Source organism: Perissodus microlepis, chromosome 13, assembly GCF_051167445.1.
Source record: "Perissodus microlepis isolate ML-2025 ecotype Zambia chromosome 13, ASM5116744v1, whole genome shotgun sequence".
Lineage (NCBI taxonomy): Eukaryota > Metazoa > Chordata > Actinopteri > Cichliformes > Cichlidae > Perissodus > Perissodus microlepis.
The window spans coordinates 7,521,517-7,538,994 of NC_140473.1; the positions used below are offsets into that span (position 1 = coordinate 7,521,517).

The following is a 17,478-nucleotide window of genomic DNA, read 5'->3' on the forward strand; positions in this document are numbered from 1 at the left end:
GACTTTTGCACAGTGCTGTATATTGCTGAAAGAGTTTTACAGGAGATTCTGATGAGTTCATGTCCACCTGCTTCTTTTCAGCATTTCTTCCTATATCAGGACCTTTGGTAGGTGTCTACTCCTTTATTTATTTACATACATACATACATACATACATACATACATACATACATACATACATACATACATACATACATAATTTATTTTTTTTTTTTTTTCAAAAAAACGTTTATTTATTTAATTTCACAGGTTGTTGCCAGTCTTTTGCCACACAGCACTGTGAAACCTGCTCTGTTTTGGCAGGTAACAAAGCGTATTGATCAGATTGATAAATATATATATATTAGACATGAACAAAGTAACTAATGGCAAATATTCCACTGCACTCTTTCAGTTTCTGCTGCAGAGTTACAGTGCTGGGTTCAATTATGCAAACAGAAATTCTTCATCAGAGCAGGTAAAGTGTTTAGATCAGGCCTATATTTTCATTTATGAGCTGATTGTGTGATCAAATAGCTCAATCATTTTTTTTTAAAAGTGTCTTTTCTCTAATCTCGAGCCCTCCCTCTGTTTCTGCACTTATCTCCCAGCACCAGGGGTACAACATTTCTCTGAAGCAGCTTCTGTTGATCACTGGTACAGTCTCCTATACAACATGTGCAGGGGTGTGTGCATTTTGATTATGGAAATTGTAACCGTAATGCCTCAAGTAAACTTTTGGTTTTTCAGTCATTGTTACTTTGTATCTTCTGTTTCAGGCCCTCCCTCAGATTTTTATCAACAGACTAGGTTTAAGAAGCTCAGCAGTGCAGACTTTCTTTAGGTCAATATTACCAATCCCTCTCTCAGGTAAGTTCTGCGTGCTGAATACAAGCCGCTGTGCTTACTGCATAAATAGTATTGTGGAGACTCATACAGTAAAAATCATCCCAATGCAGACACTGTATTTAAAGTTTCCATTTTGCATTTTAGGTTTCTACTAGAGTAGCTTTGCATGATTTACAGTTCAGAATAATCCTTATTTATTTTACACTTAGCTTTGGTGCAGACCCTCTGTCTGAAACAAGCTGCTCTGCTTTTAAAGTAATTTTCTTCTTATCCTGATTGGCTTCCATTTGCCAAATGAAGGTTTAGCAGGTGGTATGAGCTCACATATTTGCCTGGGAAGACCATATTGGGGATAATAGGAAAAAAATGAAGCCTGAGCCTATTGGTACCCTAAAAGAGCAAATGAACTAGCATACTTTCAGCTCTGCAATGTTGTTTTACTCTCCTCAGCTACTCTAGCTTTCTTCAATGTGTTAACTGTCAGAAGTGAGGAGTCAGAAACTGGCATCCAAGTGTTTGATCACAATGGAAATCCTGTTGGCATGTCCAAAGCAGCAGGAGAAAAGGTATTTTTAAATAAAAAAAAAAAAAAAGAAATCAGTAATTTCAGTGAAATCTTGATGTACTAAAGATCTTTCCTTTTTTGTAAGGCTGTGTGGGAGACTGCCTTGTCAAGAGCGGCACTGTTCGGTATGACCGCCGCCATTCCTAATCTGCTGGTGCTACTCATGAAAAGGTCAGCCTTTTGTTAAAGCCGTCTTTAACACCCTCCGAATAAAATCAGGTTTGACCGAATAGATTTTTCTTTACAGGGTGAGACCTTTCCAGAGGAACTCTCTGCTTGTCGCTCCTCTCCGACACATAAGCACCGCGCTCGTCCTTGGCCTGATGATTCCTGTTTCATTCAGTCTCTTTCCACAGCTGGGAACGGTAAGAGTCGGGGTCCTCCTCTGCTCTCAGGTTTTGTTTTGCTTTCTTGAACTTAGCTGACACTGACCTTGTTTTGCAGATAAAGAGGGAGCAGTTGGAGGAGGAGCTGCAGGCTGCAGCAGTTGGGAGACATTTATTCTACCACAGAGGACTCTGAAAAGCAGCTTTAGATAGAAGACACACAATCCACTGACACATGTTCCACAAACTGCAGAGAGCATGACAGGAACAACCCCCACACCACACCACACACGCTCCCCCCACACACACCCCAAAATAAAGAGTTTATTTCAAGCAACAGTTTACTTTCTGATAGAAATTTATTTCACTTTGAGTATTAGTTGGATTTATAGATATAGCAAATATTACACATTTTCATGAAAATATATTTTCAAAGTTGCACAAGCCTATGTGTTACCCTCACCTGAAATACTGCAATGTGGTGAAAAATGGATTCAACCGTACAACAATGGCGCTAACGACACTGATTTAGAAGAGTGGAGAAAAAAAGAGCTTGGAGAATAAGACGTGTAATTAAATACAAGTGAGTCAGCGTGGGCATGGAAGCATTAATCATTATTTAATCAGCTCAAGACTGAAGTGGAAGCTGTTAGTACAACTCTGAAAAATCCCCACCGCACAACAGTTTACTTCTGTTTCAGCTGTGCGCAGCGCTAATGCTGTTAGTAGAATAGAAAATGTGACATTCCTTTAAAGGAAAAGAAAAAAGAATCTACAAGTTGTGCAGTGTCTGCTACACTTGTAATCTGATTTTCCGGTACAGCAAAGTTTCTATCAGCTAAATCGGTAATTGCAAAACCTGCACACACATGTGACAGTACAAAGTGAGTACCCAGCCACGAACAAGCTTTGTGACGTTTGGAGTTGCTGCGTTGCACCGTGAACAGGAAGCCAACGTGTGGGAAAACGCTCTGATGGATAATCACTGCTTGTTGTTTCTGCTCTACAAACTCCAAGTCAACAGCTGCGGCGCTTTTCCCCTCATACCTGTTACTGTTAAGGGATAAAACTTGCATTGTTTTACATTTTCAGCAAATCCCACATAAAGACCATCGTTTCAGATTACACAAAAACTCAAGCAGCTGTGCACTGAGGTCTACACCTCAGGCAGCAGCCAGTCTGTTCACATTGTGTGTTGATATTTTTAATAACTCGAGCTGTAGATTAATTTAGTTTCTGCTAAAAAAACATTAATTATCACCAAACTAATCCTTTCATTGCTCCCATTATTGGTGTGTGAGTCCCCTGATGTATTAGATAAGCAGTGCACCATAAAATCTGATGCTAGGGACACTTTTCTTCCTTGTATTAACAGTGTGCCATTTAAAAAAACAAAAACCGTAATGATCCCAACAGTGAGTCCATGCTGCAGATGGTAACCTGCAGTAGAGTGTTTGAAAACAGCTTTATATCCTCAAGAGCTGCTCTGCAGCCGCCAAATGAAAGAGGAAGTTCTCCGTCGCTGGAGGGAAATGACGCTGCTTTAAACCTTCCAGTGTGATTTTAGAGTCTTCACACTCATCAGCAAGAGCAACCAGGTTAGCGAGGATCTCTTTAGTCTTGACAGAAATGTCCTGCAGATGAAGGGCACATTAGATTTAAGACTAGGTTTCTTACAGCTGGCGCTTTCCTGTCCGGTGTTTTTAACTACGTTCTTACCTTGATCACCTGACTGTCTGACTTCTCTGCGTCCTCTGCAGACTGCACGATGAGTTGGCCGATGTCCTTGTGCAACTTCCCCATAGCCATGGCTTCTGTTGTGAGAGACTCGGCATCAGTCTGAGAGAATCAAAGCAACATATTGCTCTCTCTTTGAACACATGCTACCTTTAGCACTCTGGGATACTGTGATGGTGCTGTCTGGGAGGTTCACAAACACATCAAACAAATCCGTTCTGTTGCTCACTTCCGGATTTACAAACCCTGCTATGTATCCTGTGGAGGAAGCAAACATATTGTAGCATTAATAATTCACCCATTCACCCCAGTCATGGCAGTGCAGATAGTTGCTAAGCTGCGTGATGAGTTTTCTGTTAATTAGATAGATAAACCAGTAGGCAGCCTCACCGGGGCATTTCTTTAAATCCTCCAGTTCAGCATCACTCAGGTGGACGTACGGGTGGAGGATGGACCAGTCTTTCCTGTGCCACACGAGAGCCGGCAGAACTCTGAGAGACAAACAGAGAAAAGAGTTACTCACACAACACAATTATGTCCACTATGAAATGATTATGAAAGTCTTAAATTCACCTCGTGAACTCCAACAACGCTTCAATCCGAGGGTGATGGACAACAATCCGCTTCTTCAGCATCAAGGCTGTATACAGGATGATGATCTCCATCCCGAACTGAGACACCACATCTGAGACAAGAGCAGAAACATGGTCGAAGATTTGAGATCTTGTGACTTTTTCCACTAACAGCTAACATTTTAAAATGTTCAATGAATTAATTAAAAAAAGCTGTACATCAACTAAAAATGGATATAATAATTACTTAGATGCCAAACTGCGTTTGCATAATGTTTTCCTGCCGTCCCCAGCAATTCATTTATTGTTATCCCATATTTTTTTACACTACTTAATGCAGAAATTGTTGCTTGAGATGATATCTCAAGCAGCTATCGTGTATTTTCTCCATGATTATGACTCTGGCTCCATTGTTTCCGGCACGCTGAGCACCATCTGCTGCACGAGTAGCATCACAGCTGAGCAAACAGTTATAACTTCAAAGTTAATAAATAACAACCCCATCATTTTCCATTTAAAGTATATCTCACTATATATGTGTATGCCTGTGTAAAAAAACTTTTTCACGAGACTGTGTGGAGACGTGATTAAGTACACCTCATCATTCGGTAGCTCGTGCGACCACTTTAAACAGCAATAAAATAAACTCATAATTTTCTCTCTGATTTCGTCAGTCTCTAACAACACTAGAGGCATTGTGGCCCAGTCTTCTTTACAACATAGCTTCAGTTCATTGATGTTTTACAGTCAGTCATTTATGCACAGCTCTTTTAAGGAAAACTTCAGCTATCAGACAGATGGGCCTCTTTGGTATACAGGGGAATTCTGGTCGACTCAATGACTGTAACGTGCACTTCTGGAAGGATTGTGGTATTGTGTTAACACACGCCTCAATGCTCCAGACCAGCAAACTGACAAAACTTCTGCTTTTATAGAGGTTCTCACACTTAACAATGATAAGTTAATCAAGTACATTTGATTAGCAGCACCTGGGTACCCTCTTATTAAAGCGGTAAGTTTATTAGATTTTCTTAGGACTGCATAAGGTTGTAAGAAAACTTTCATTTTCATTTGAAATATCAGCTGACCCTGATATGTTTTACTTCCTAAAAACCTCCAGTAACAGTGGGGGTTTCTAATAAGAGCTAAAAAGCATGAATTCTTTGCTTTTAAAAAGTTCAAACAGTGTTTGGCCACAATAAAACAAATGAAACTAATAACAAAAATCTTAAATAGCAGATTCGTGTACACAGGAAAGTCCGGGAAAGGTGTTCAGTATTTTTATGTGTGTTCCTCTTTACAAATGTGAAGTCCTACCTTTGACTGAACCTGCCAAGTAGGCTTTCCGAACATCATAGTCCTTAATGAGAAACGAGCCGTTTTCGTTGCTCTGACAGATTCCTTTGGTGAGGACGGTGATGTAGGCTTCCATCATTTTCACCGGACTTCCGTGTTTGACATACATCCTGAGAAATAAATGTAACTGTGTGAGTTCAGCCCAAAGCACAAAGACATAAGGTGATGCTTCGTATTCATAAAGACTGTCACCTGCAGAGTATTCTACTGAGTGCAGCATATTTCTCAGGGTTGAAGTCTTTTGCTGTAACAACTACTGAAAAATGAGTGACCTTGACGAAGAGAAAGAGAGACATTAAAGAAATGCTCATCTATGGAGGGATGGAGATATTATATGTGACAAAAAGGATAAAGCTAATGCCTGGATAAAGACACCTTACCTTGTTTAGTGCTGTCGGCTCCTGTACTTCCATTGTAGTAATGTAATACCAGGTACGGGAGAACTGACCAAACACAAAGGTGTGAAAGTCACGGCCATCGTGTGTCAGGCAGCACTTGCTGAGCAGGACTTCCCTTAGTTCGTCGCCCACAGATGGATAGCACCACACCCACAAAGTGTCTCCATTCACATCTTTCTCTGAAGGAGGGGAAATAAAAGCAACATGTAGCAACATTTAGCATGTCAGGAGAAAGAAATGCATTCAGACTGGACTTTCAGGGTCTTCTAAGAGCATCACTACCAATAACAAGGTTACGGGAGGCGCTCAGGAACCCATCCAGAGCCATTCAGGTTGAACATGCAGGAGCAATAAACCAGTGAGGGGACATTCTCGGATCACAATAGTATCATGTGATTGTCCTGCATGTTCAGCGGATCTGAGACGCCGACTCCGCTTTAAAAAAAAAAGACAAAAGAACGACTTCCTAACCGAAACTTACCGATTAATCCCACGCTTAACATAAGCTGCGTTTCAGTCGTTGCCATATTCCATACCTGAAACAGTTCATAAGCACAAGTTAACTGGAGAGCAGCCACCGGGCGTCTTCTTCTGCGGACATAGTTGTAACAGGAAAGTTACCTTGAGAGTTCATGCGAGATCAGAATGCCAGAGAGCGATGCTGGATGGGTTTAATGGGACAGAAAGTGGGCTAAAACTTGCCAGCAGTCTGATTCAGAAGATTTCTGCTGCTGTCAACAAACATTTCCCCTCTCTCTCTCTGCGAAGCTGCTTCCCTCTTCCGGGACAGGAGGGCTGTGCAGGGAGGAGCTACGCAGCTCACAGCCAATCACAGCAGCCGTAACGGTGCGTTCATGGTAACTCACAAAATGCAAGTAATATTCACGGACGGCAGGAAAATATAAATTTGAAATTTTATGAATTCTTAGCATTTCACATTATGATGTGATAGAAAAGTCTGCGTTTGCACGTAATCTGTAGCACAGATATATGTTTTTGAAAGTAAAACAGTCAAAATAAAACCAAGATTGCTTTTAAGATTGCATTCTGTACTGTAAGTGGTAATATTGGACTGGCAGTGGAGCACATTCTCTAACATAATGATTATATTTATACAGCTAATAATTGTATTCTATTTAGCTTTAAATTATCATTTTTTTATGTTACTTATAGAGCTACTTTTGATTTTGTCATATTCCGTTTTACTGAGTTATTTGACTTTGTTTAGCTATTGTTTCATGGTTTTATTGGTTGTGTTTACTCTTTGCTACCTATGCACGGGAATTTACGAACTTGGTGGATAAACTGGGCTCTATCTTATCTTATTTCACACTCTTCTTTGATCATTGATTGAATTGATCTTTTTTGAGTTAATGTTTTTCTGAATAGTACTTGAAGGTACCATTGGGGGGAGCACATACGGGAACCTTGTACCATCAGAGTTGCCAGGTTTGATTAAAGCCCTCACTTGGGAAGTTTAGATTTTGCATTGCTATTCTACGTTCTAAAATGGACCAGTGACTTCAGACGGCCACTGGTGCTAACGCTATAGAAACTTTCATAAAAGCACAAGAGTTACAAGTTATTTCCTGTTTTAAACTGTATCATTTTAATGATCATATTTCCGTTACTGAAAACATGCCACAGCCAACTGAATCATTTGTCAACTAAAGTCTTATGTGTTTGCATATCCAAAAAGGTCTACAAGATTTGAAAAGGGTGTGTTTACAAATGATAAAAGTGAAATAAAATAATAACAACCCTACGCGGATACGCTGAACTGTACGTTGTATTAAGTTAATTGTCTTTATTGCCTTTCACCGCCACACAGATGCGGCGCACACAGTGTGGGATTGGGGGGAGGGATAACACGTGACGCAACTGGCAACCCTACCAAGGCCACTCACGAGGTTGTTCCTTTCTCAGCCAGCGCCGTTGCACAGGGTGAGTGCGTGGCTTTGATGGACTGGTAAAATTTCTTAAAATTAATCCAAGTCAACCAATTTTGAGCTTTGCTAAAAGGTCATCGACATGCCGGCGTATTTTCAGCGGCCAGAGAATGCTCTGAAACGAGCGAACGGTGAGTATACAAACGGCTTCGTGTTTTAACAGATGGGCCACATCCATGCTAACTACTGGGCGAAGGGTTAGCTGGCATTAGCCGTTGGTGACTCGTTGTTGTTAGCCGGCCGGGCTAACTGCTAACGCTAGCCGGATGGCGGGGAAGCCATATCGAAATTGTGAAGCGACGTTGGTATGTAGCCAACAGTCTACGCAGATTTTTAATTACAAAAGAAAGACTTTTTAGAAAAGTAAGTGACTGCCAGAGAGCTGTTAACCTTCCAAGTAGCTTTACGGTGTTGTTAACGCTGCCTGGGAATCGGTGCTGTAAGTAGATCCTACTATCACGACGCACCAACAGCGGCCTAATCAGCCGGCTCTAGCTAGTCACGGTGTGTGAAGCGTTTGCATTTTTTTAATGATGCGGGACTTGACGCGTTTATTGTTGACTTATATTATTTTAACATGTTTGCGCAGAATTTCTTGAGGTTGGCAAGAAGCAGCCGGCCTTGGATGTCTTGTACGATGTCATCAAAAGCAAGAAACACCGAACATGGCAGAAGATCCACGAGCCCATTATGCTCAAATATCTGGAGCTCTGCGTCGATCTTCGCAAGAGTCACCTGGCCAAGGAGGGTCTCTACCAGTACAAGAACATCTGCCAGCAGGTCTGCAAGAAAAATCTGTGATTTTTGCACACACAGAATAATTTATGCAAAATAGCAGTTTAGTCTAAATGTAAGCGCTTTCTGTTTCCAGGTGAACATCAAGTCTTTGGAGGATGTGGTTAGGGCCTACCTGAAGCTGGCAGAGGAGAAGACTGAGACAGCCAAGGAGGAGTCCCAGCAAATGGTCCTGGACATCGAAGATCTGGATAACATCCAGACCCCAGAAAGGTGATGCTGCTTAAGTTTTTATATAGTAAATCAGCTGTTTAACAAATGACTTAATTCATTTCTTAGGGCTGGTATTTGATTTAACTTTAACTTTTGATTTGTTTGTTTTTTTCCAATTAAATAAATAAACTGGACTAATGTGGAACTTGCTTTGATTTTAGCGTGCTCCTGAGTGCTGTGAGTGGAGAGGACACTCAAGATCGTACTGATCGCCTGCTCCTCACTCCGTGGGTGAAGTTCTTGTGGGAGTCCTATCGCCAGTGCCTTGACCTGCTGAGAAACAACTCCAAGGTGGAGCGTCTATACCATGACATTGCACAGCAAGGTAGGGACATGCATCAAATTACTTTTTAAATACTGTCTGTTTTCATGATGTCATGTTATAGTCCTAAGTCAATATTCCAGGCTGCTTACTACCATCTTAATATAAAGTTTTTGTATTTTAATCGTTTTCTGTATATGGATGTTAATTAACACCAATGCATGTATAGGATGTTTTATAAAACAAAAATCTTTCCCAATGAAGTCATTTAATTATTATTCAGAAATGTATTTCAAGTCTGTTTGCTGTGAGTCTAGGATTAGCTAATCCTCAAGGTATTACTGTAGTTACGCAAAGCAATGTGATGTAATAAGATATAATGTAACAGATTAAATTAATTGTCAAAGTGAACAGTTATTGTTGTTGTTACTATTAATATTAAATAACTGAATAGTTTTGCAACTGCAAACATTTTTACAGTTAAAACCTTTAAGTACGAGGCTCTAAATTCTCTATCTTCCTACCTTCCCTGCAGCATTCAAGTTTTGCCTTCAGTACACCCGCAAGGCAGAATTTCGTAAGCTCTGTGACAACCTGCGCATGCATCTGGGTCAGATCCAGCGCCATCACAACCAGAGCACTGCCATCAATCTGAACAACCCTGAAAGTCAGTCCATGCACCTGGAGACACGTCTGGTGCAGCTGGACAGCGCCATAAGCATGGAACTGTGGCAGGTTAGTCTACCTAACACTCTTCAACAACTACACAAGCATTTTCAGATCGGTTGCCTCCTCTGTTGTGGGATGCTGTAATGTACAACTAGCAATGTATAATATTATAGTAGCTTTGAAACATGATGAATGTAAAATTAATGGTACTAATGCAATTATTCTTTTTCCTCTCAGGAAGCATTCAAGGCTGTTGAGGACATCCATGGCCTGTTTGCTCTTTCCAAGAAGCCTCCCAAACCACAGCTGATGGCCAACTACTACAACAAGGTGTCTACTGTATTCTGGAAATCTGGAAACGCTCTCTTCCATGCCTGCACACTTCACCGGCTCTATCATCTGTCCAGGGAGATGCGAAAGAATCTGACCCAAGAGGAGATGCAGCGGTATTCCATTAATTCCTTGTGGATAAATGCACCAGTGTTTGTTTGTTTTTGGTTTTTTTTAAATTTGATCATGACCAAATATGTATTGAAATTTACTTTCAATTTTCAGGATGTCTACCCGAGTCCTCCTGGCTACTCTATCTATTCCCATCACCCCTGAGCGTACCGATATTGCTCGCTTGCTTGACATGGATGGCATCATTGTTGAGAAACACCGAAGGCTAGCTACCCTCCTGGCCCTGCAGTCTCCACCAACCCGCCAAAGTCTCATTAATGATATGGTACATTATGTGCTCAAGAAGAGAGAGAAATTTTCACACCCTTTTAAGAATATAGTTTTTTGTTTTTATCTGTTCTTTAATTTGTTTTAAATTTTTTGTCAAATGTATGATTTTTGTGTTTTAGGTGAGATTTAACTTGCTGCAGTATGTTGTACCTGATGTGAAAGAACTTTACAACTGGCTTGAGGTTGACTTTCATCCTCTGAAGCTGAGCGGGAGAGTGACCAAGGTAAACTGTCCAGCTTCATGTGGCAGCAGCAGACGTAATAATTACAAGGAGCTGTCGTTCAGTTCATTTTCTTACATACAGCTTGAAGTTTATTCATTTAATTAACATTTCTTGTTGCTTGTAATTTCCTACTCTTCTAGGTGTTAAACTGGGTGAGAGATCAGGCTGAGAAGGAACCTGATCTTCAGCAGTATGTCCCACATCTGCAGAGTAACACCATCCTGAGGCTCTTGCAACAGGTAATCCTCTCGCTCTCTCTTCTGGTTAATCTTTTTTTTCTAAATCACTTCTACCCTGAAATGGGTGTAATTGTCTTCATTTTTTAAATTTTAGGTTGCACAGATCTATCAAAGCATCGAGTTCAGTCGTCTGGCCTCTCTGGTTCCATTTGTGGACGCCTTCCAGCTGGAGCGCTCCATTGTAGATGCTGCACGGCATTGTGATCTGCAGGTAAGATTCACATTGGTAGAGATGATGTCGTTTTTTACACACTGACATTACTGAAGTAACATGCTGCGTTTTTGTAGATTATCTAACATTTCTTTTTGTTTTGTAGGTCAGAATAGACCACACCTCTAAAACTCTGAGCTTCGGCTCTGATCTGAACTACTCGACCAAAGAGGATGCTCCTGTTGGACCTTTCCTGCAGAACATGCCGTCAGAGCAGATAAGGAACCAGCTCACTGCCATGTCTGCATCTTTGGCTAAAGCCATACAGGTCATCAAGCCTGCCTCCATCCTGGTGAGTTCAACCTCTAACCGATACACAGTGACCAGAGGCACCTAATATACAGCGCTCCCCCCCCCCCTTTATTAATGTACATACAGTGACTGTATTTTTCATGTTATATTTAAAACATTACTGATGTTATGCCTTTGTTTGAATTCAAGTGCATCTTATTTTTTTTAATTATTCTTTCTCAGCAAGAGCGAGAGGAGCATAACCAACAGGCCATCGCTGCCTACCTGAAAAATGCCCGCAAGGATCACCAGCGCATCCTGGCTCGTAGACAGACCATCGAAGAGCGTAAGGAGCGTCTGGAGAGCTTAAACATTCAGCGTGAGAAGGAGGAGCTAGAACAGCGGGAGGCTGAGATGCAGAAGGTTCGCAAGGCAGAGGAGGAGCGTCTGCGGCAGGAGGCCAAAGAAAGGGAGAAGGAGCGCATCATGGAGGAGCACAAGCAGATCAAGAAGAAGAATGCCCGTGAGCGCTTGGAGCAGATCAAGAAGACTGAACTTGGAGCAAAGGCTTTCAAGGATATCGACATTGAGGTGATGAAATGTAGCCATAATCAACTTGATCTGGGTAAATTTCACATGGATTACATTTTTAATGTAGATCTAACAAACTGGTTTTGTTGCAGGACCTGGAAGAACTGGACCCTGACTTCATCATGGCTAAACAGGTGGAGCAGCTGGAGAAGGAGAAGAAAGAACTTCAGGAGCGTCTGAAGAACCAGGAGAAAAAGGTAATGGTATTAAATCAGTAAAAGTATTGATAACTTAAATATGTACTGGGCCCTAAGTTTTATTTCTCTTCAGATTGACTATTTTGAGAGGGCAAAGCGTCTTGAGGAGATTCCCCTGATCAAAAAAGCTTATGAGGAGCAGCGTGTCAAGGATATGGAACTGTGGGAGCTCCAGGAGGAGGAGAGGGTAAGTGGGCAGGAAATAAGCGCTTTACATGAAGAGATAAAAACAAATGTAAAAAATCTGAGCATCTGGAATATAACAAGTTGTTCTTCTCTTTATGTAGATTAGTACCATGAAAGTTGAACGGGAGAAGGCTCTGGAGCACAAGAAGCGCATGTCCAGGATGATGGAGGACAAAGAGAACTTCCTGTCCAAAATAACAGCTGCTCGTAGCTTCATTTATGAGGTAAGACTGCTTAGTCAATCTCTGAGCATTAGCTGACTATGAGGACTGAAGCAGTGCTTTCAGCTTCACTTCTGTGCCTTTTAAAGGAAAAACTGAAGGCTTTCCAAGAGCGCTTGATAGAGGAAAGGAAGAAGCGCCTGGAAGACAGAAAGAGACAGCGCAAAGAGGACAGGCGTAATGCTTACTACCGGGAAAAAGAAGAAGAGGCACAGCGTATTCATGAGGAGCAGCTCAAGAAAGGTTTGTACAATTTTTCCAGTCGAATCCGTGATCCAACCTGTCCTCATAAAGTTAGGACAGGAGCTCATATTCCACAGAGAACCAGGAAGGATTTTTTATTTTATTTTTTTAAATAGAGCGTGAAGAGCGTGAACGCCTGGAACAAGAGCAGCGAGAGGAGGAGGAGAGGGAGTACCAGGAGCGTCTACGAAAGCTTGAGGAGCAAGAGCGGAAGCAGCGTCTTCGTCAGCAGGAGATCGAGGAGCGAGAACGACGCCGTGAGGAGGAGAGAAGGGTCCCACAGGAGGAGAAGCCAAAGGTTTGGATGTGTTTTTAATAAGTTGCTTTTGCTTACCCCAAGATGGCTGGGATGGGCTGTGTAAGGATAATATGGTCTACAGGACTTTGAGTGATCTTGAAGTATCATGTGATTCTGTTAAAAGGAGGATGGAGGATGGAGACGACGCACAGAGGGTGGGGATTCAGAGTGGCGTCGTCCTGCACCAGACAGGTGTGTGTCACTAACACTTAGTTCCTGCTTTTCTTCTTGTAATGCCGACTCAGCTATGAATGGCTTCTCTAACAACAACTGTGTGCTCCCTAGGACTTGGAGACAGGACGATGACAAGGAGGAGAAAGAGTTACCTTTCAGACGAGATGGTCCTCGTAGAAGCGGAGAGGACAGAGGTCCCCGTAGGGTCTTTGACGATGAACGAGGCCCACGCCGTGGTGACGATGAAGACCGCCCTGTTCGCAGAGGGTTGGATGATGACCGTGGTCCACGCAGAGGTTTCGACGATGATCGTGGTCCAAGGCGTGGTGGAGATGACGACCGTGGTCCTAGACGTGGCTTTGATGATGACAGAGGTCCTCGTAGAGGCATGGATGACTCCAGGGGACCCAGGCGTGGAGCTGATGACGACTGGGGCCCCAGAAGAGGAGATGATGATCGAGTTGGAAGGAGAGGTATGGATGATGGGCCACGTCGTGGTGGTGATGACGCCAAACCCTGGAAACCACTGGGCCGACCTGGTAAGTCTGTAGCCGATTGGCTATCAGTAAATAATAGAAGTCTTGTTATCCAACAGCCAGGCAGCTGGTCTGTGCCTAAATGTCAAGTCTTAATAAAATGATGATAATGAACGCCTCTGATATAGGGGGCTGGCGTGAGCGAGAGAAGGCCAGAGAGGAAAGCTGGGGACCTCCTCGGGGTGGCCCCCATGATGATGGAGATGATGGCGAAGGAGACGAAAGATCCAGCGACCGCAACAGAGACCGTCGTCCAAACAGGTGGGGCTAATAGATCTATGCCTGTATGCTGAGTTATTCGTAGCACCGCGGAGGATGTGACAATTTACTTTTCAGGTAGTTGTTGGCTGAGTTTATAATTGGTGTCACTGTGCGTTCACAGAGAGGATGGTATCTGGAGAAGAGGGGGTACTGATGAGGGAAGCAGCTGGAGAGAATCTCGCAGAGAGGAGGCAGACCGCGACGATCGACGTGATCGAGACGATCGACGTGACCGTGATGATCGCCGCAATAGAGACCCTCGTGATAGAGATCGCCGTGATGATCGTGACAACAGAGGCCCACCCAGAGATCCTGATGATGGTGAGCAGAGCATGTTTTAGACTTGCTTTCAGTGTCTTTGCTGGGTTTGATCTCATTAAGTGTGATCTAAGTTAGGGCTGGGCGATATGACCCAAAATTCATATCTCGATATTTTTTAGCTGGATGGCGATATAAGATATATATCTCGATATTTTTTTTAAAGCCAGAAGGTAAGAACAAAAAGAGTTCTTAGTCAAAGCTGTGTCCCAGATGTCACACGGGCACTTTTATTAACATACAGCATAGATGTACATGAAAAAAACTACTCAAAAATAAATTATGAGCATTTATTAAATAATAATGCTCCATAAATAAAAGAAAACTATGTTGTTTTTGTGCATAACAAAGAGCTCACAATTGTACAGTCAAAATGTAAACTAAAAGACGCTGAGCATAATAACAAGGGCAGATTTCACAGCTGCTCTGTTCCCAAGTTCGTGACTGACAGCCTGGAGTTTGAAATCCGCTTCATAACCGTGTCTCTGAACAGGTGCCATTTATGGTCCTTATACACACACAATACGGTAATATTACGTTGAAGCACAGTGCGTATCACTCCGCGAGGCTCCTCGGTAGCCGTAATGCTCCAACAATCCATCAAGCGGTGCAGCTCCGTAGCTTAGCAAAGTCGTACTAAAACATTTTTTGACAGATTGCTGAGCGCTGTGTTCCACATAAAATCGGTTCGCGGTCATCAAGCACAACCAGATTCATACATAAGGCGCGCTGTCGATTTTTGAGAAAATGAAAGGATTTCAGGCAGTGCATGGCGTTAGCGTGGTTAGCTCGTTAGCGTGGTTAGCTCGTTAACACGTTGACGCCGTCCAGCCCCACGCACCGGGCGATGCGCAGTAACTCGTTAACGGAGATTTGCCGTGTCCATCTTGTCGCTGCCTGCAGGTGAAGCAATGGGGGAGGAGGGGGAGTTGTGTTCAGTGAAGGAGAGGCGAGGCCGAGTAACGTTGCGTAAAGACAAAAGCGGACGAAAGAGAGGCAAACTTGTGGCTCCACAACTATAATTATAACGTAACATAGACTATATCGATATAAAAGATATTGTCACATCTTATATCTCGTATAAAAATATATCGATATTTTTAAAAAACTCGATATATCGCCCAGCCCTAATCTAAGTAATTTATTTTATGCACAAATGGTAACTTTGTTTCAGAAAATTGCTATATGAAATGTAAATAAAAAAAATTAAAAAAAAACTGCAGAGATTTACCAATAATTTAAGCTCTGCTTTTATTAATAATAATCCTATATCAAGCTTGAATGGAGAACATTTTGATTCCAAAACTAGTATGGTTTGCTCCCAAACACTTTTGTTGTTAAGAGATGTTAAAAGAAAACTGATGTGCACAACATCACCATGGTTTTTGTCTTCCTGAAATCAAATAAAAAGTAATGACAGTTGAGAGAGATTTAAAACACTGTAGACGCTGGTGTCCCTGATCCAACTCTCCATCCTCAATCCACTGAGCTCATCTTCTGACTGTCAAAAATTTCAACGTGAAGGTAACTTATTCAGCCAGCAGAGGGCACTGCATACCCATTTAATACATGCTCTGCTACATAAGCTTTTTTTTTTTTTTTTTTTTTTTTTTAAATCATCCACTTTGGATACACAAAACTGCCAAAGTTAAAACATAAAAACTTCCGTTGCTGGAATATTTTCTACGAAACATCTTTGTTCCCCACAGGTGGTTCTTGGCGTCGTGGAGGTGAGGATAAACGTGAGGAGTGCGACAGGGACCGAAACAGAGAACCGGGACGGGACCGTGATCGTGACGCTGATGGAGAGAAGGGCTGGCGTACTGACAAAGAAAACCTTCGCCGCACCAAAAACGAGACAGATGATGATGGCTGGACCACCGTTCGCCGCTGAACCTCAGCTCATGGCTCAATCAATAAAAAATGATTTAAAATAATAATAATTATAATAATCAGAAATACCACATCACTCTGTTGGCCACAGTGTTTCATTGGTGGCCAAAAAATACCTTTGATTTGATTTGAGTATTTGTAGAATGTAGTTTCCTGGGAAGTGATTTTGTTTTATTTTTATTTTGACCTGCAGTTTTGAACCGGAAACTCCTCACCTTCTAAACACCATTAACCAATGAACTTGTGTTCACTTAGGTTTCAGTGAAGCATTACTGTAACCCCCAGTGGTTGGAAATGTTCTTACCTTAGTGAAGTTAATCCGACCTACATGCAAACCAGTGAACCTGCTACAATATTCAATGCAAACTCAGTGTACCACCAACTGCCTCTTTTATTGACTGTACCTTGCATAGATGTTATGGCACAGATCTACAACTCTTCTAATGGCTGTGACTAGGAATCTTGTCACCTGCTTTGGTTATTTCAGCTCTTCCATCTAATATGAGAGGCTTTTTAACCTATTAAAGAACTAGTGGAATTTACATTTTGTGCATGCATAGAGTATTGAAATGGTCTGGCTTCATATCCAGTGTGTGCTTCTATCTTGCTGCAATCAATGGTATCACACCAGGTTGCATGTGTACAGATAAAGCCTTTATTAATAAAGACAATGCTCACCAGGGATATGTCCTTTGTCTTCAATGGGATATTAAAAAATGTTAGAGCATGCTGTCCTCAGCTTTGCCTAGTTTAGATCAATAAAGCCACAGATAACCTTATGACCATACATTTTAGAAATAAAGCCTGCTTGCAAATGCATTTTAATACTTAATTTAAATGAGTAAAGCAACTATGTTGATACTTGCACATGATGAAGCTTTTTGTTTAGATTTTGGTTTCTGGTTTCTAAATTAATCCCACATCACTGCTAATGTATAAACAACAACACATGGGAATGCTGCATCGTAATCCAGAACTTCTTGGCTACCTTGAGGCTGAAACTGAAACATGTATGCCCAAATATTTAGGAGCAGTCAGACTGCTGGCCTGGCAAACAAGATAATAATTCAAAACTGCTTGTGGAGGCTACAACCTTACGACGCTGGCGATCTGAACTTTGTAAAGCCTTTCTTTCTGTAACCACTAGAGGTCGGTAAAACACCAGAAAGAAGACGCGTTACATCTGAAAACGGGAAACGTGTTGGTTCATGCCTAAGATCATCAGTTAACTGAGGGTATAAAACTCAGGAAAA

At 41.9% G+C, this 17,478-nt stretch overlaps 3 protein-coding genes across 4 annotated transcripts in view; 2 read left to right on the forward strand and 1 right to left on the reverse strand.

Moving 5' to 3' along the window:
- sfxn4 (sideroflexin 4) overlaps positions 1–2,058 on the forward strand; it is a 5,806-nt gene extending 3,748 nt beyond the window's left edge. The window contains exons 6-14 of one of the 2 annotated variants that reach the window (XM_084947660.1): positions 82–107; positions 226–303; positions 395–457; positions 591–665; positions 759–849; positions 1,279–1,394; positions 1,479–1,564; positions 1,641–1,758; positions 1,838–2,058. In XM_084947660.1, the coding sequence (XP_084803786.1) occupies positions 82–107; positions 226–303; positions 395–457; positions 591–665; positions 759–849; positions 1,279–1,394; positions 1,479–1,564; positions 1,641–1,758; positions 1,838–1,915 (731 nt within the window). In that variant the 3' untranslated portion in view covers positions 1,916–2,058. The remainder of the gene's footprint in view (positions 1–81; positions 108–225; positions 304–394; positions 458–590; positions 666–758; positions 850–1,278; positions 1,395–1,478; positions 1,565–1,640; positions 1,759–1,837) is intronic. The other variant, XM_084947661.1, reaches the window with a different exon arrangement.
- Position 2,059: 1 nt separating this feature from the next.
- dennd10 (DENN domain containing 10) lies at positions 2,060–6,588 on the reverse strand. Its single transcript, XM_084947659.1, has 10 exons — positions 6,404–6,588; positions 6,264–6,318; positions 5,765–5,961; positions 5,577–5,656; positions 5,346–5,494; positions 4,030–4,141; positions 3,847–3,947; positions 3,607–3,714; positions 3,439–3,533; positions 2,060–3,353 (listed from the first exon to the last, which is right to left on the reverse strand). Exons 2-10 carry the CDS (start codon positions 6,307–6,309, stop codon positions 3,186–3,188), a joined length of 1,056 nt encoding a protein of 351 aa, XP_084803785.1. The 5' UTR covers positions 6,310–6,318; positions 6,404–6,588; the 3' UTR covers positions 2,060–3,185.
- A 1,092-nt stretch (positions 6,589–7,680) lies between these two features.
- eif3s10 (eukaryotic translation initiation factor 3, subunit 10 (theta)) lies at positions 7,681–16,907 on the forward strand. The gene is made up of 22 exons (XM_084948888.1): positions 7,681–7,862; positions 8,321–8,511; positions 8,603–8,739; positions 8,901–9,064; positions 9,537–9,736; positions 9,908–10,116; positions 10,226–10,397; positions 10,522–10,626; positions 10,767–10,865; positions 10,960–11,076; positions 11,183–11,368; positions 11,551–11,898; positions 11,991–12,095; positions 12,169–12,282; positions 12,383–12,505; positions 12,592–12,745; positions 12,862–13,043; positions 13,168–13,235; positions 13,329–13,756; positions 13,882–14,014; positions 14,136–14,335; positions 16,042–16,907. The coding sequence occupies exons 1-22, from the start codon at positions 7,814–7,816 to the stop codon at positions 16,224–16,226; spliced, it is 3,669 nt and encodes a 1,222-aa protein (XP_084805014.1). The 5' UTR covers positions 7,681–7,813; the 3' UTR covers positions 16,227–16,907.
- Positions 16,908–17,478: the final 571 nt, after the last annotated feature.

What these genes read in the sequence shown, in the direction of transcription:
- eif3s10 (XM_084948888.1), top strand. Translation starts at nt 7,814, where the DNA reads ATGCCGGCGTATTTTCAGCGGCCAGAGAATGCTCTGAAACGAGCGAAC. An exon ending in ACAAGAACATCTGCCAGCAG is followed by an intron (nt 8,512 to 8,602) that starts GTCTGCAAGAAA and finishes TTCTGTTTCCAG; the next exon opens with GTGAACATCAAGTCTTTGGA. An exon ending in CTCGTAGCTTCATTTATGAG is followed by an intron (nt 12,506 to 12,591) that starts GTAAGACTGCTT and finishes TGCCTTTTAAAG; the next exon opens with GAAAAACTGAAGGCTTTCCA.
- dennd10 (XM_084947659.1), bottom strand. Translation starts at nt 6,309, where the DNA reads ATGGCAACGACTGAAACGCAGCTTATGTTAAGCGTGGGATTAATCG. An exon ending in CTCAGTAGAATACTCTGCAG is followed by an intron (nt 5,495 to 5,576) that starts GTGACAGTCTTT and finishes TTTATTTCTCAG; the next exon opens with GATGTATGTCAAACACGGAA. An exon ending in CTTGGCAGGTTCAGTCAAAG is followed by an intron (nt 4,142 to 5,345) that starts GTAGGACTTCAC and finishes CTCTTGTCTCAG; the next exon opens with ATGTGGTGTCTCAGTTCGGG.